The sequence below is a fragment of the Manacus candei genome, unplaced genomic scaffold (genome assembly GCF_025592945.1).
Source record: "Manacus candei isolate 608988 ecotype Guabito, Panama unplaced genomic scaffold, ASM2559294v1 h1tg000051l, whole genome shotgun sequence".
NCBI classification, from domain to species: domain Eukaryota; kingdom Metazoa; phylum Chordata; class Aves; order Passeriformes; family Pipridae; genus Manacus; species Manacus candei.
In genome coordinates, this window is record NW_026138099.1 from 5,254,933 (window position 1) to 5,272,668 (window position 17,736).

Here is a 17,736-nt window from a genome sequence, read left to right on the forward strand (position 1 = left end):
TTCCTGCTCCTTGCCTTAGCTTTTCTATCTGAGCTGACATCATATGGTATGGAATATCCCTTTGGTCAGTTTGGGTCAGCTGGCCTACTTGGGTTGTCTCCCAGAATCTTGCCCTCAACTGAGGAAGGAATGTTATAGCACTGATGCTATGCTCACCAGTGTGTAATCAACACCCTTCTAACTACCAATGCAAAGTACAGCACTGTGAGGGCTACTGTGGGGAAATGAACTCCAGCTCAGCCAGACCCAATATGGATGTAAGACATAAATACTAATAGATCTTCTACCACTTCACATCTGTGTGTTGGCTTTTATCATTGAGTTTAAATATTAATTAGTAGCCAGATGTTGATGCTAGTCTTATTGCAGATGCTACTGCCATATGCCAGTGTCCATCATACAACTCTAGAAAAAAACTTACTGATATCAATAATTTGTAGACAAGGGTGTCAAAATCAGGCCTTGATTAGATGATGTCCCCCACACAGAACATCCTCCAGTTCAAAGTCATAACTAAGAAGGTGTTTTGGATGTCACTGGAAAGCTGTTGGAAAATAAACTTTGCATATACAGGAAGCTGGGAGACCTCATTCAGGTAATGATTGCTATAAAAACTATAATTTTAAAATTATTACTAGGCTATGTTTACTGTTTGAGGAAAATTATTTTTATTTATGAACTGAGCAGTCTTTGATACTTTTATGTATCTCTGACAAAATATAGGATCATATTCCAAGGTAGTGCAAGGATGAAAATTAACAGCACAGTCAAGGGCAAGAGCAGAAATGAATCATAATTAATCATTATGGTTTCAAAAAGAACAATTAATCAAGGAAAATATTTGTATTTGTATTTAAATTCCTATATTAAGATATATTAAAGTTTTATTTTCTTTTATGGGAAGTCATATGAAGGAATCAGCCCAACTCCTGCAGATGGTCTCCGTCTCATAGCAAGCAACAATGGATTTCACAAGGTCTTGGACATGTGCAAGGAGGGATCCTGTTCTTTCATTGCTCTGCTAAACACAAGACTTCTAAAGATCCAGAAATTCTGAGAGTAAGAAAAATGCAAAACTTAGGCCAGAGAATTTCTTCAAGGTCACCCCAAAATGGAATGTTTTGAGACTTTCCTTCTGTAGAATACACAGCAGGTGCAAATATGAGAAGGCAGGAGGAAGACCTTACCACTCATCTGATGCTTGCACTGCATCATCATTCTTTGTTCTTCTCATAACAAGCTGAGCACTAATGTAAGAGGCTGTTTAAGACCCAGGGGACTTCTAGTGTGCCTAAAATTCAGCACATGCTCAGTTTCCCTCCTCATCTGATTTGCAGAACTGCAAACCCTACATATTGATGAACACTGAAATATCCCTCTTAAATATAGACCATACATTCAACTCTCAGCAAACTGTCTACATCCGTAAGTAGGTAAGCCAGGTTCACATAGAATAAGACAGACAGTTAGCCAGCACTGTGTCAGAATAGAGTTTGCGCTCTGTCTCGAAGTTTCAATATAAATTATTGTCACTATGCCAAGTGTCTGCTTTCTGCCATAATGCCAGGATTAATTCTGAATCAGACCTCACAGATGACTTATAAATCCTCTTTGCATAGCATCTTAAAGACATTCTATTTTCGGAGAGGTTAATACCACGAAAACCCCTTATCCAGTTAGTTCCATGTAAAATGACGCTTTGTAATGGAACCTAGCCATTTCCTGTACCCTAGTTGGCTTCATAGCATGTACTTCAGTGCCATCCAGTGTTAGACATAAGGTCATTTACCTAAAAAAAGCAATCTGATGTTTTAATACTTTAGTTCCTAATTTACCTCTCCAAGTTTACTGCACTTATGTCCAATCACACCTACTTACTATTTTAAAATCTTTTAGAAACATTGAATTTTACATTCAATTACAGAATTGCAAATGCTAAACATAGAAAAGGAAGAGGATCAAAATGGTCTGAGAAATTGTGTGTCCTGAAAAAAAAAAAAGATCATTTGACTCCAATTTGTCTTAGCGGCACCCTCATATCAATGAGCTCCCTTTTTGTTCATCATTTGGAGCGGGTTTATCTTATCTGGAGGACATGGTTGCCTCAGAAGACTGAGAACTTATCCTGTAGCCACTTTCTTCCATAGGAAGCCCCACTAAAGATTTCCTCTGAAGGAGGGTATTTTATTGGCAGAATGTTTAAATAATTATCACTGCTTATTTTTCCATTTGAATTGACAGACAGAGGAAGAGAACATGGCACTTCATTTTGCTGTCTTTGGAGATTATCATCTTCAGTGTGGAAGTGACACACTTGATTTTTTTAATGAGCTCTAGTACTTCAGACTCACACTTCACAGACATTCTTGTCTAACATACATTACTTCCAAAATAACAGATGAAGGCAACAACAACCTAAACAATGATATATGAACATTGGTTAACTTCACAGCCATGTAATTGTTCTTGCGAAGGCTTGGAAAGTCAGACTGGAAGCAGAGCAAGAGCCAAGAAAGAGCAAGAAATCAAAGCAGAGCTAAGAGAGGAGCATGTTTAGTAATGTTTTTAAATACAAATTGAAACATTTTATGCTGCAAGTTCTGTTTTGTTCCACAACAAACAACTGTGAAGGAAATCTGACTATCATCCTTCAAAATCTAGGATTGGTTGAATTACAGATAATGTTATGTGATTCTTTTACCAGGGGAAGAATCCTGTTTCAGGAAGATGTCCAATCAGTGTTCTGCAATAGGTTCAATAGGTCAGAGTCACTTGAACCTCCTCTTTGTAGCGTCTGATAGAGATATCCAAATAGGCTCTTAATCTGATAAGCTTATTCTTCCACAAAGATGGGAGCCTTAAATTTCCCCAGCCAGTGAAACATGCTATAAAATAGCCCTCACAGAATGGACTTATATATAGCTGAGGAAGAAGTGAATACTAATCCACTTATCTCAGGAAGGTTGTTATCTTGATCTTAAAAAAAATCTCAAAATATTGAGTCAATATCCTCAACAAGCTGAACACTTTGCTTACCCGGCTCTGGACCTGCTTGGCATCATATTCCTTTCACATACTAGTTACATATCCATTTTAAATCACGTGAAGCATTCCAGTGATGAACTCCCTCCTATTACCAAACCTAAACATATTCTCCTTCAGCTTAAAACCATTCCCCCTTGTCCTATCACTATATACCGTCTTTTTACAGCTCTCTTGTAGGCCCCCTTTACGTACTGCAAGGCTGCTCTAAGGTCTCTCCAGTGCTGGAAGGCTCCTCTAAGGTCTCCCCAGTGCCTCCTCTTCTCCAGGCTGAACAACCCCAATTCCCTTAACCTTTCTTCATAGGAAAGTTGTCTTCAGATTATCTTTGTGGCCTTCCTCTGGACTCACTAAAGATTTTCACAGAATCACAGAATATGCAGAGTTGCAAGGGACCCACAAGGATCATTGAGTCCTATTCCTGGCCCTGCACAGAACCATCCCCAAGAGTCACATCATGTGCATGACAGCATTGTTCAAATACTTCTTGAACTCTGTCAGGCTTGGTGCCCTGATCACTTCCCTGGGAAGCCTGTTCCAGTGCCCAAACACCCTCTGGGTGAAGAACCTCTTTCTAACATTTAACCTAAATCTCCCCTGACACAACTTCAGGCCATTCCCTTGGATCCTGTCACTGGTCACCACAGAGAGAAGAGATCAGTGCCTGCCTCTCCTCTTCCCCTCACAAGGAAGTTGTGACTGCAATGAGGTCTCCCCTCAGTGTCTTCCTCTCCAGAATGAACAGACCAAGTGACCTCAGCTGGTCCTCATACGGCTTTCCCTCAAGACCCTTCACCATCTTTGCTGCCCTCCTTTGGACATACTCTGATTGCTTAATATCTTTCCTGTATTGTGGTGCCCAAAACTGCACACAATATTCCAGCTGAGGCCACACCAGTGCAGAGCAGAACAGGACAACTCCCTCACTTGACGAACTGGCGACGCTTTGCCTGATGGTCCCCAGGACACGGTTGGGCCTCCTGGCTGCCAGGGCACTGCTGACTCATATTCAACGTGCCACGACCCACCCGGGTCCCTCTCCCGGCACTGCTTTCTGGCATCTCATTCCCCAGTCTGTACAAACATCGAGGGTTGTGTGGTGGCTGGAGTTCAGAAACAATGCACAGATGATCAGTACAATCAAACGATGTTCAGTTTATTATTTAAATGGCTTAGCTTTTATACAGTCAGCTCCTTCCGGGTATGTGATTACAACAAAGCGATTGGATAGCTCAGTCCATGCACGCACTTCACACCTTTAGTTCATTGGTCCTGATGCCCTGTCCACGTGTCCGGACATCATTCGCGCCACCCGAAGTCCCTCCTACTGATCCACCTTAGGGACTTTCCAGGAGACTGTCCAGTTTTCTCTTTATCGGTCACATACACACACTATAAACACACAGTTTCACACAACTTGCAATTATAAACTATTCTTTTAATAACCTCCAAAGTTATGTCAAGTGAGGTCTACCGCTCCTCAGAGCTGTCATATGCATTGTTCACGAAGTGTCCATTGTCCTGCAAATACTCCACAAATCCCCCTTTCTGTTTTTGAACAATCCATACTTGATTGAAAGCCTTGTAGATCATTTTCATTATACATTGTAAAGCACAACTAGCAATTACTACACAACAAATTATAGTTACCAAAAGTGTCAAGCCCTGAATCACTAATCCTTTCACCCACCCAGTGAAGCCAAATTTGCTTAGCCAATTGGACAATTTGTCCTCGTCATAAGTAATGTGAGATAAGTGCTCTTTTGGGTGACCTGTAACATTTTGATACCCATTAAAAAAATCCTGATTCTCCCTGGTGACTAAGGCATCAGAAAAAAGGGTCTCCAAAGGACACTCCTTCAGTCCCATTTATTGGTTGCCACACTGGTCTCATGATTGGACACTGAGAGGTTACATTAGTTAGCGTAAAGGGGACTACTAACCCTAACAATTCTAGCTCCTGCCAGGGAATGGGGCTACTCACATAGAGCTTTTCAATTATTGTCTTTTGTATCTGGGCCCTTTCATATTGGGCCAAACTAAGTGATTACAAGAGGTGGCGTTTCCTTCCGTCCACAATGAATACAGCTCTGAAATGTTGGGTCCCCATGATGCCCCCAAAAAGGGCACAGAGAAAGTGCTCAGAGACAAAGTTTCAGTCTATAAGCAGGAGGTATATTTATTGCGACATCGGGGAGCAGCCAGGTCTCCCTGGACAAACTGCTTCGAAGTGTTAATTAACAGCTGGACTTTTATACAGTTTTTGCCAAGCAATTGCATTATCATACATGAATATTTTTAATATTGCAACATACACTTTTAATATTCATAACAGGCGGAGTTTAGGTGGAGTTAGGGGCGCGGTCTTTAATTTGGGGAGAATCTGAGGGGTAGTTCCTGTTCTTCGGCCTCACGAACCCCCATCTCTTCTTTCATCATCATCATAAACTTTGTGAACTTTTCTAATCTGGCTGGTTTCCTAGTGTATTTGGCAGGAGTTCCTGATGTTTGGCAAGAACACCTAGACCTTGGCTCATTCCCTTTCCTTATCTCCCTCTGTCTTCCTCCCATGTGCCTACGTCAGCATTCCTTAGTGTTCAAACTTTATGTTCTTCTGTGTCAGTTTGTCAGATTTATACACATGTTATTTTCCGTTAGTCCTCGGAACATATTTTTCCCTTTTTCTGCTCTGGATATATATTCTTATTTAACTCGTTAGTCCTTGTCTCACTCTACTGTATTAACTTTTTCAGGTCTTTCTCTGTTTCACCATCCCTGATATTCTCGTAAAGGCAATGTAGGAAAACCTATAAGACAGGTGCAAAAAGGGTCTCCTGGAGTGGTTTCCGATAAGCAAAAGGATGACTGTCCTGTTTCGTGTGCCCAAGTTACCCACATGTTTTGTCTTGGGTTGATGTTCAACACACTATCTTTACCCGAAGCCCACAGGGCCATCCAGGCTAAGAACGTCCCAACACATCTCCTTTCCAGGGCTTGACCCATCGAGCAGGTATCCAGCGTATGCCAGTATCTGTAAGCACACAAACATATCTTTGGCCAGTCATTTTTACCTCTGCAGGATCTTTCCATTCTCCTGTTACCAAATTGCAATACTGCACCAATATCTTGTCCAAACACTCTTCCCTACCTGTTTTAAGGGAACTAATAGGGGGCTCCTGCCGCAAAAAAATTTAAAACATACAAGGCTTTTGCTAATCTATCACGAGGACTTTCCAACTCCTCTCCCCCTTTTTGTTTTAGTAAAAGCGACTAACGTGCCATGCGCACGTTCAATGATTGCTTGACCAGTAGAAGAGTGTGGGATGCCAGTAACGTGTACAATTCCCCAGTTGTGACAAAACCGCTGAAAACATTGTGACACGTAACCTGGGCCGTTACCTGTTATCAGCTGTTTTGGTACCCCTAACGCTGCAATGCAGGTTTGCATATGCTTGATGACGTGCTTGCTTGATTCGCCGGTTTGAGCAGTTGCCCACATGGCGTGTGAAAAGGTATCAATGCTAACATGAACATACTTCAACTGCCCAAATTCTGCTGCATGTATAACACCCATCTGCCACAGCTGTAGGGCCTGCAAACCACGAGGGCTGACCCCAAGCCCAATGCCTACTCCAGCCTTTTGATAAGATGGACACAATTGAACAATACCCTGGGCATCCAAAAAGATTATTCCGAACTGCCTAACTAATATCTTTGCCGATTTATGCAAAAATTCATGCGACAAAACTGCTTGCTGAAATAAGTTAGCCGGAGGCCCAGCCCAGACTGGAGCCACCAACTGGTCTGCCTTATTATTGCCAGTGGCTAACCCTCCTCATTTCTGATGACTGTGAATGTGGGTTATGAAATAGGGTTGAGTTTGTTGATTAACAAGATGTAACAGCTGTAACAGTAAGGAATGCAACCTGTCGTTTTTCACTGTTTTGACCATTGCTCCCTCAATTCTCATTACTGTTCCTACTACATACAGGGAATCAGACACAATATTCACCAGAGCATCCTGCCATCGCTGAAAACCCCACACAACAGCCCTGAGCTCTAAGGTTTGTAAAGAGTCCTCTAAAATCCTGGGGAGCAGCTGACTCTGCCAGCTCCTACCTGTCTTCCACGTGATGGCTGCTTGCCTTGATTTCTTCCCAGCATCAGTGAATACTGTGTCACCTTTAACTGGTATCTCAGATCTCATAATTCGTTGCTCAATCTTCTGATGCTGCAACAACGGCAGCAGCTTGGGTGCAGGGTAATGAGTACTGATTTTCCTAGAAAATCTGCCGTGGCTATTTGGAATGCATTAGAGCATTCTCACAACCACGTCAAATATTCCTGAGCTACGGGAACAATAATGGTCTGTGGCTCTTTACCTGTAAGGTCAATAGTTCTCCTTCAACCTTTTATGATCAATTGAGCTAACAATTCTGACCTAGTTACAACTGTCTTTGCTGGCTGATATGGCAAAAACAACCATTCCAAGATATTCAGGTTTTTATTACTTGCTATCTGAAAAATTAACCCAATGGGGTGCTGTCTTTTCCCTCCCGAGTTAATGATCATCACAGTCACTGCACATTCTGCTATTATGCGATTGCTATATCCTGCAGCTATTTTGTCTGCTATTTCTTGGAAAGCCTTATTTTGCAGTGCAGTGAGTTCCTTGTGCTCGTCTGAATTAGATGTTCCCAGCAGTGGCATAAGAGGACGTATGTCGTCCTTGGTGATTCCACACACAGGCCTAACCCACTGAATACATCCCATTAGTTGCTGTACATCTGCTAAAGTTGATAATTGTGTCTTTACATTAATTTTCTGTGGGCGCACTGTTCCTTGAGTTATGATCCATCCTAGATACTTTCATGGATCACTTTTTTTACCTTTTCTGGGGCAATTTTTAACCCTCGCTTCTCCAGCTGTTCCTGTAACTTAGCCATGGTCAGACCTACCTCCAGTTGTTTTCCTGCAATCAGAATATCATCCATATAGTGACACACTAACAAGTGGGGATCTTCCTTTCTAAAAGGTTGCAATGCCCATGCAATGTACATCTGACTCAACATGGGGGAATTTTTCATACCTTGGGGCAAGGTTACCCAGTGATAACATTTGGCGGGTTTGGCCTTATTGGTGGAAGGCATGGTAAAAGTAAACCTCTCTGCATCCTGAGGATCCAAAAAGATCATAAAAAACCCAATCTTTTAAGTCAATAATTACGATGTCCCAGTCCTGTGGAATCATGTCAGGGGATGGAAGTCCTGGTTGTAACGCTCCCATGTCTTCTATGACTTCATTAATGGCATGGAGATCATTCAAAAGGCGCCACTTTCCAGACTTTTTGGGAATGGTGAAAATCGGGGTGTTCCAGGGGTTAGTGGATGGTACAATATGCCCTGCATCAAGTTGCTCTTGGACCAACAATTGAACATTCTGCAGCCTATTGCCTTTGAGCGGCCACCCATTTACCCAGATGGGGGTGTCTGTCTTCCATCTCAGTTTCAGGGTTGGCTGCCTCTCAGTGACTCCCCCTAAAAAGGGTCTGTCACTAGCCTTGCTCCTAACTGGCTCAACACGTCTTGTCTGAGTAACGCAACAGGTAATGCAAGAACATACGGCCTAGTTCCTACCGACTTGCCATCCTTAAAGCAAAAGGTTATCACGTCACGACTTATCCATGTCTGTTGCACCCCGCCCACCCCCACCACGCCCGTGGGGGCTGGCGTCAAAGGCCGTGCTGGTGGCCACTTATGACGAGGAATAATGGAGACATCAGCACCTGTATCCAGAAGCATTGTCAGCTGGGTGGACTGTCTGCTAGGATGCTGCACTATCACTGTTTCTTCTGGCTTTCCTCTTTTAATATCTATGGCCAATAACAAATAACACTTCTGGGGCTCTGGTAGAACCAAAACTCGCTTTTCCATGGTCTCTTTCTGTTACGTGTGGGACCTGAGAATGAAAGGGGATGAGCTGGGCAATTTTGCTCCTGGCTGGAATGGTAATTGGTGGTGTCAGGTATATACCATAATTTTGATAACACCCAAATAATCAGCATCAATCAATCCTGGAACAACAAAAATACCTTGTCGAGACACAGAAGATCTTCCGATTAATAATGCACTAAGACCTCGGCCTAGGGGTCCCCTTAAGACCGAATCTACTATCACTACCTCTTGTGTCTCGAGAGTGACATCTACTGCTGTTGCCAAGTCCACTCCGGCGCTGCCGGTGGTGGCAGCACGGCAGCTGTCCAAGCACCCTGACTTGCTGTCATCGCGCGAGGGGTTGGCGCACTCAGCTTCCTGTTTCCCTTTCGCCTACACTCGTGTGTGTTATGGCTATCTTTCTGACCTGTTTCACACCACTTTGAAACAGCAGCTCCTTCAGGCCCACTCTTTTGACCTGCAGGACACTGAGCTTTAAAATGTCCCTTTTGCCCACAGTTATGGCATCTTTTCTCTATCTTCCCTTTGCCTGACTTATTTCCTTTTTGCACCAACGGCTTTACTGCTGCTCCGACAGCTGGAGCCACATAAGCGTCCTTCTCCTGTTGAATCATTCTGTCTGCGGCTTCTAATAACTGAGCCGTGGTAGAACCTTGGGGCAGGATACTCAAAGCTTGTTTAGTTTTGTCATTGTCATTGTCATAGGCTAACATGTCCAAAAATTTGACCTTCATGGTCTCATCTAGATCAGGATTTGCATTAATCGTGTGATGTAACCGATAAATAAACTTCCCAAATGGCTCTGTTGGTCCCTGCTGTACCATAGTAAAAGATGGGGCTGCTCTATCGGCATGCACTGCCTGTATTGATTTTTGTGTCAGCTCCTGACTGAGCTACAATACTTCGTTGCAAAATTGTACCTGCCAGTCTGCTCGCGCAAACAGACCCGTTCCCATAAGCATTTGAGATGTTACTCCAAAGAGAGGATCCTCCTGTTGCCTAGGGGTTGCAGTCGCTGTATCACACGCTGCCTGCCACTTCTGATAGAATTGCAACTGCTGATGGGGTGATAGCAAAGTGTTAACTATCATCCTAGTATCATAGGGGGTCATCAATGTGGAACCAAACAAGTGTTGTAACACAGATATAGTATAACCCAATTTTAACCCATACTGAGTGATTGCAGACTTAACTTCCTTTAGTATTTTCCAGTCCAAGGCCTGGTAGCCCCTGTTTCCCCCCCCCCCCGTCTACTATAACCGGAAATACGTGAGGAATCAAAGACAAAAATTCTCCCTCTATCATAGCATCTTGCATAATTTCCTTCCATCTCTGCACCGGATCCTCCCCACTCGCGCCACCCCCTGAACTCCCAAACAGCAGATTTACAGATCCTCCCAGCATGGTCCCACCCCCTCCCCCCTCTATGAATGGATTTTGTGGAGGTGGTGGGATTGACAGGAAAGGGTTTGGGGGGGCTTGCGCCTGTACGGGGATAGGGGGAGTCAGCAACGGCATAGGGGGCGCAGAGAGCTCCTGCCGCCTTAGCTCCTTTTCTGCCATGGACGCCTCCAAATCTTTCAATTGCCATAGGAGCTCCTGCAGCAGCACCTTTGTAGCCCTTTTTCCGTCCTCAGAGTCCAGTTCTGAGGCCGAAGGTGTAGACGACGGCAACGGCGGGTACAGTGACACTGCGCTGTGTGTTGGTCCACGGTCCCCTTTCCCTTCCATTCTTTCTTGTTGAGACTGTCCCGCCAGGCCCAGCGGGGGGGCGGTGGCAGAGGCAGATCCTGGTGGTTCAGGGCTGGTACAGGGCGGTGGTGGCAGGAGCTCAGTGCGAGCCATGGTGGCGGTGGGCATGGGTGGGGGAGCAGCGAGGGGAGCGGTGAGGGGAGCGGTGAGGGGAGCGGCGGGGGGAGCGGTAGGGCTGGCAGGGCTGGCGGTGCGGCCACTTGGTGCAGTGGAGCCACTGTCACTGGGCTCGCTGTGGGGGAAGGTGCTGCTGGTGATGGAACATGCTGTAGCCAGCGTAGCAGTTACAACAGTCCCTCCTGGGTCACTGGCTGACAGTTGGGGAGGGGCCAACGTCTTGGAACCAGCTGGCAATGGGATCGGAGGAATGGCAAACAAATACTGGGAAACCAAGCCGCCCTCTTTACTTTCAGTTGTGCTGCTAGCTAATGCAGCATACGCCGAGGGTGTAATCTGCTGCTCAGTTCTCATGGATTTCAGTGTTTCGGTCAACAGCCATCACAACGTTGGATAGCGGGTTGCCTCCGTAGATCCCTTACTGATCTCTTCCCACAGCTGCTTTCCTATATTTTCCCAAACTGGGACTTCAAAAGCAGCACTTACAGCTCCTTATTTCGAGCCCACTTCAACAGCCCTTTGAGGGCACCTCTATCATAGGTTATCCCTCTCTTGGAGAGCATATGTTGGAGGAGCTTAAGCACCGCTTCTTCCTATTTACTAAGTGCCGTCCTCATCTCCTCCCCAGCTGCTCACCTGATCAGGGTGAGATTCCAAGTCGTCTCTCGCTTGCAAGCTCTATTCCAGTGCCGGGGCAGCACCGCTATGGCTGGTTTTCCTGTTCCCTCTTTTCCAATGCCGACAGTCCTCGGGGAACATGGCAATCTGAGGGTCCCTATTCCAGGCGCCACCTGCGGTGGCAGGAGTTCAGAAACAATGCACAGATGATCAGTACAATCAAACGATGTTCAGTTTATTACTTAAATGGCTTAGCTTTTATACAGTCAGCTCCTTCCGGGTATGTGATCACAACAAAGCGATTGGATAGCTCAGTCCATGCATGCACTTCATGCCTTTAGTTCATTGGTCCTGATGCCCTGTCCACGTGTCTGGACGTCATTCGTGACACCCGAAGTCCTTCCTACTGATCCGCCTTAGGGACTTTCCAGGGGACTTTCCCATTTTCTCTTTATTGGTCACGTACACACACTATAAACACACAGTTTCACACAACTTGCAATTATAAACTATTTTTTTAATAACCTCCAAAGTTATGTCAAGTGAGGCCTACCGCTCCTAAGAACTGGTCGTATGGATTGTTCACGAAGCGTCCATTGTCCTGCAAATACTCCACAGGGTTGTCCCCTCCCAGGTGCAGAATCCGGCACTTTCTCTTGCTGAATTTCATCTGGTTGGTGATTGCCCATCCTTCTAATTTGTTGAGGTCTCTCTGCAGGGCCTCTGTGCCTTTGAGGGAGTCAACAACTCCTCCCAGTTTTGTATCATCTGCAAAGTTGCTCAGTATCCCTTCCAGTCCTGTGTTCAAGTCATTTATGAAGATGCTGAAGAGCACAGGGCCTAAGATGGAGCCCTGTGGAACCCCACTAGTGACAGGTCACCAGTCTGATGTCACCCCATTCACTGTTACCCTCTGTGCTTGACCCATGAGCCAACAGTTCACCCACCATATGATGTGTTTATCCAGCTGTGTGCTGGATGATTTGTCCAGAAGGATCCTGCGACAGACAGTATTGAAAGCTTTACTAAAATCCTAAAAGATTACATCAACTGGTTTCCCTTGATCTACTAGTTGGATTACCTTGCCATGAAAGGAAATTGGGTTGGATAAGCAGGACTTTCATGAAGCTGTGCTGGCTGTGACCAATGATTTTGTTGTCTTTCAGGTATTTTTCAATACATCACAGAATAATCTTCTCCATAACTTTATCAGGCACTTAAGTGAGACTGACAGGCCTGTAGTTTCCAAGGTCCTCCTTTTTTGCCCTTCTTGAAAACTGGGACAACATTCACCAGCTTCCAGCCAGCTGGGACCTCTCAGGATTCCCAAGGCTGCTCAAAAATCATTGAGAGAGGTTTTGTGATGACATCAGCTAGCTCTTTGAGGATTCTGTGATGAATTCCACCAGGTTCCACAGATTTCTAGGGATCCAGATGGAGCTGTAGATCCCGCACAATTTCAGAGTCGACTGGGAGATCATTCTCGCAGTCACAGTCCTCCAGCTCAGGGCACTGAGACACCCTTGGTCCATCATCAGTGTTGAAGACAGAGGCAAAGAAAGCATTAAACATCTCTGCCTTGTGTCTGTCCCTGGTTGTGAGATGACCATCCTCATCCTGTAACAGGCCAATGATATTTCTATACTGCCTATTGACATTAACATATTTGAAAAAACAATTTTTATTGTCCCCCACATTTCTGGCCAGTTGCAGCTCCAGTTGGGCTTTGGCTGCAGGGATTTTCTCCCTATAGCAGCAAGCAGCATCTCTGAATTTTTCCCATGTGACTTGACCTTGCTTCCACTGGGCATACACCTTGCATTCTTGCCTTATGTCCAAGAGAAGATTCCTGTTTAGCTAAGCCAGCCTTCTGCCTCACCTGCTTGACTTCTGACATTTGGGAATTGTTGCTCCTGTGCCCTTAGGAGGTGATGGTTAAAAAGCGACCAGCACTGACGGACCCCAGCACCTGCCTGGAGTCTGCTCTCCTCATGTTCAGAGTCGAGGTTTTACTGGCACTTTTCCTCCGTCAATGGAGTTTTTAAACTCAATCACTTCATGGTCACTGTGGCCAAGACAGCCACCAATCTCCACTTCACTCATGATATCTACTCTCTTGAGAAGGAGAGCATCTTTCCTAGTCAGCAAGGACCTGTTGGAAAGGACCGTAGGACCAGTTCCATAAAGTTGTCAATCATTTTTTTTAGGAATCTTCTGGCCTAGGTTGTACCAGCTTTGTGAGGCTCCCAATTAATTTCTGGCAATTTGAAGTACCCCACAAAGACAAGGGCATTTGACTTGGAAGTGTCCCTCAGTTCCTCAAAGAATAATTTTTTGGTGTCATTGTCCTGGCCAGGAGGTCTATAGCAGACTCCAACAGTTACATCCATGTTATTTTCTTTCCCCTTGATCTTACCCAGAGGCTCTCAACTGTGCCATTCCCAACTGTGAGCTCCATACATACGGTGCCACTCTTCCACCTCTTCTGCCCTGCCTATCCCTCCTAAAGAGCTTGAAACCCATCTAACAGGACAATCCAGCTCCAGTCACAAGTCTCATCCCATCAGGGTTCACTTATGCCAGTGATGTCAAATCCCTGGGACTGGGCCAAAGCTTCAAGCTCCTCTTGTTTGTTTGTTATGTTGTGTGTCTTAGTGTAGAAATATTTCAGGTGTGGTACATTGTAGCCAACACCTTGTAGGCAGATTGAGGGATCCCATGAGTGCTGGTTTTCTTGAGTTTTGGCACAGCATCCCATCGCTCATCTCTGGCAAGGCCGGTTTTGTCCCTTTCCCCTTCCCAATTTAGTTTAAAGCTCTGTCAACAAGCCTTGCTGGCTCCTGTGCTAGAACTCTGTTTCCTCTCTGAGATAGGTGCATCCTGTCAGGTGTCAGTAGACCAGGTGTTGAGTAGATCATCCCATGGGCAACAAACCCAAAATTTTTCCAATCACATCAACCTCAGAGCCACTTGTTGACCTGATGGATCTGCTTATTCCTATCAATATTATTCCTTGTTATTGGAAGGATCTAGGAAATCACTGCCTGTCCTCCTGATCCCTCTACCAATCATCCCAGGGCCCTGAAGTCTCTTTTGATTGCCCTTTGTTATCTCGTCACTGCCAGTTTGATTAGCTGACAGTAATCAGAGGGCCTTACTGGACTAGAGAGTTTTCTAGTAATGTCCCTTACCCAAGCCTCTGAGAGACAGCAAACTTCCCTGTGAGTTGGGTCTAGTCTGCATATCAGGCCCTCCGTTCTCCTTAGTACGGAGTCTCCTATAATAACTATCCTTCTTTCCCTCTTGACAGAGAAGGTCTTGATGTAGGATACAGGTGGTGGTTTCAGGAGGCCCCTCTATCCCAGAAGGACCTTTGGCTACCTCATCAGCTGTCTGGCCTTCTAGTGCTGGAGCGTCATACCTGTTCTAGAAGGCACCAGTTCCACCTGTCAGATTCTGAGGAGGAGGAACCTTTCTCCTGGTATGTGCAGTGATCATCTTCCATCCTTCATCTTTAACAAACTCTTGACCAACAGTCCCTTAACTACTTACGTTGTAGGCTTCCAAGTCCACCTGCTTCTCCACTACAGTGGAGGTTCGAGAATCCCGAGAGTCTTGAGGCTGTAGCATCTCTGAATGTAATTAGTCTCTCTCTTGCTCATTTGCTCAAATACTACAAAGCCTGTTCACTTCCTCCTGTAGCTCCTTCACCTGGCAACACGGTTCTTCAACCACAGCACACCTTCTGCAAAATAACTGTCTGTTGACACCTTCACTGCCGTGACACCCTCACTATTGTATCACATCCCTTTTTGCCCACTCCTGTTTCCAGTGCTCTGGGTCAGCCCCACTCCCTAGAGCCATTTAAATTCCCCTTGGTTGCTCCCGGCAATGTCCCCTCCTCTCCCCATGGCTGCTCTAGCCATCCAGGTCGTGGGGCTGCTGCTTGTGTGCTCCTGGACTCAGGAATCCCTGCCTTGTACAGCCAGCTCACATGCCCTAGACTTCCTCACTTACAGCTGCCTGAGCCTCGGTGACCCTTTTGAGAGGGTCAGAACACCTAAACAACTTTGAAGCTCTATACAATGCTGTATATTTCATATATATGTATGTATGGTCATTTATGCATGTGGGCATACGTACACGTGTGTGTGCATATAGAACAACTTTTATAAATACACACAGAGACATATATATATATATATATGTATAAAAGCTGTTCGTTTTAGAGTCTCACCCTTGTGTCACTGCACTGTGCGGTAATGGCTGTAGTTAGTCAACTTATTTCACAAGTACAGAGATCAGCTATTGCTGCCCGAGGGACAGGTCTGTCCGACACAGCACTTCAGGGGCTGCAGTAATCAAATGTTCCAGCCCGGCTGCGTGGGGGTCCCGCACAGGCCGCTCACGGCAGCCAGCACTGAGCCCATTTTTTGTCAAAGTTTGCCATCTAGAGGCCATATCAGGAAGCACCAGCATAGAAAACTACCTTAATGAGAGAAAAACGGACTAAGTGGCTTTTCTGGTTGTTCGTAGGTACAGTCAGTTCAAAACAGCACTGCATTTAATATATTTCATGCTTAGCTTTCTTGGAAATATCATCTTGAAAGCCTTGAGCTAATGCTTCTCCCTAAACCAGAATCAGTTCTTCATGAAATTTGTATCATGCATGTGTAATGAGCCTGGTTCTAGTGTAAGGGGATTTTTAAAATATTCATAAAACAACATCAAAATAATTAATTTTAATCCTTTTACAGAAATAAAAATTTTCGAGAGACCATCTCTTCTGCTGGTGGAGTAAAGACCAAATCAGCAGTAAAAACAAGTATGTTCATTGCACACAGAATTCCACACTTGTGAAAGGCAAAAATTTGTTCTCTTTGTAATATCACCCTTTTTATTCTCCTTACAAAAATATCTCAAACTATACGTTTGGGGGTTTTTTCACTGAAAAAATGCTGACTGATATTTTCATTTTCATTTTCATTTGTGTTTATCAAATTAGAGAAGTTGAATGAAAATACCATTAAAATACCTTTAAAAGATTAAGAAAGATCTTGAAAGATATTTGGCAATCTTTCCAGCAAAGTTTTCAGAAAGACTAGCAGTGTTATAATTTCAGGAACACCTGTGAATAAATCTGGCTTCAGTGGGTTTAAGGATTTTGTTTTGCTCTCTGTCTTCAGATGAAGTAGATAATTGGGTTCTGCACCATTCACTGCTCTTGTTTACTCTTGGGTCAAGAAAAGACGTCTCGCCATACCCAGTTGCCCAGGAGATACAGCAATTTGCAGGGCCAGTAAAGCAAGATGTGTAAGTTTTGAGAAAAAAGTAGTAGGCTGAGAAGTTCTCTCCTTTTGAGACGTATTTTCTACGTGAATTAGCATTTACACCAAGACACTCTGTAAATCCTACTTCTACTGTTCTGATTAGTACAACCAGGTGTTACTTAGGTGCATTTTGTGCTTTCAAAATTGTACAGATATATATTAGTCATAACAAAGACATCTTCTCTCTACAAAGCCTGCACTAGTGTTCACTGCCAATGCATTTAAAGAAAAATAATTCTGAACTTTGCATTGATTTGAAGCAACTTCTGTCTTCAGGAATCAAATACCACACTGCTTCCTAATAGGAATTTAATTAATTCTTCTTGTTCAACAATTAATTAGTTCATAGTTTCTATGTCTGTATTGAACATGCATATTGACAGTTCTTTATGTGAAGAGGAAAGACACACTTTGCAAGATAGGTCTTAGCAATATCATAGAGTTTGCTTCATGAGAGAACTGTACTCTTCTACCAGTTTCTTCTTCTCATTTAATTTTTCCAGTATGACATCCATTAAGTGTGAGGCAAAAGGAAACTGAAAAAGAAACATAGTAAGAAAAATGATCATTGGACTTCATTTTTCCCATGTGAAAGACATTTATTAAATATCTTTAAACTATCAGATAACACTTAGTTCTGACAATTACCACACACAGACGTATCTGATCTTTAAAGTTCATCTGCTCAGTTAGTGTCTGAAAATTTGCTCTCTATCATAAAAATGATATAAAAGCAGAGTAAAATGAAAAAAGATAAACTCCTTATTGAACAATTCATGCTTTACTGACCATGTTAATGATGTAAACTGCAGTACCAGCATCTCTGTCATTTCTCTTCAATCAGCTGATCAATAAAAGGTTACAGTCATCTCTAGGGCATGCAGAAATGGTAGTATATGAGTGTATGTTCACTACTCTCAGGG

The 17,736-nt window shown here is 44.1% G+C and overlaps 2 protein-coding genes across 4 annotated transcripts in view; one reads left to right on the top strand and one right to left on the bottom strand.

Annotated features, from left to right (window-relative positions):
- Positions 1–17,736, top strand: part of LOC127477273 (uncharacterized) — a 702,414-nt gene that overhangs the window by 91,005 nt on the left and 593,673 nt on the right. The window lies entirely within an intron of this gene.
- The window catches only part of CNTLN (centlein), a 263,978-nt gene continuing 262,427 nt past the window's right edge, over positions 16,186–17,736 (bottom strand). The window contains exon 25 of the mRNA XM_051801353.1: positions 16,186–17,349. Within this exon, the coding sequence (XP_051657313.1) occupies positions 17,248–17,349 (102 nt within the window). The 3' untranslated portion in view covers positions 16,186–17,247. The remainder of the gene's footprint in view (positions 17,350–17,736) is intronic.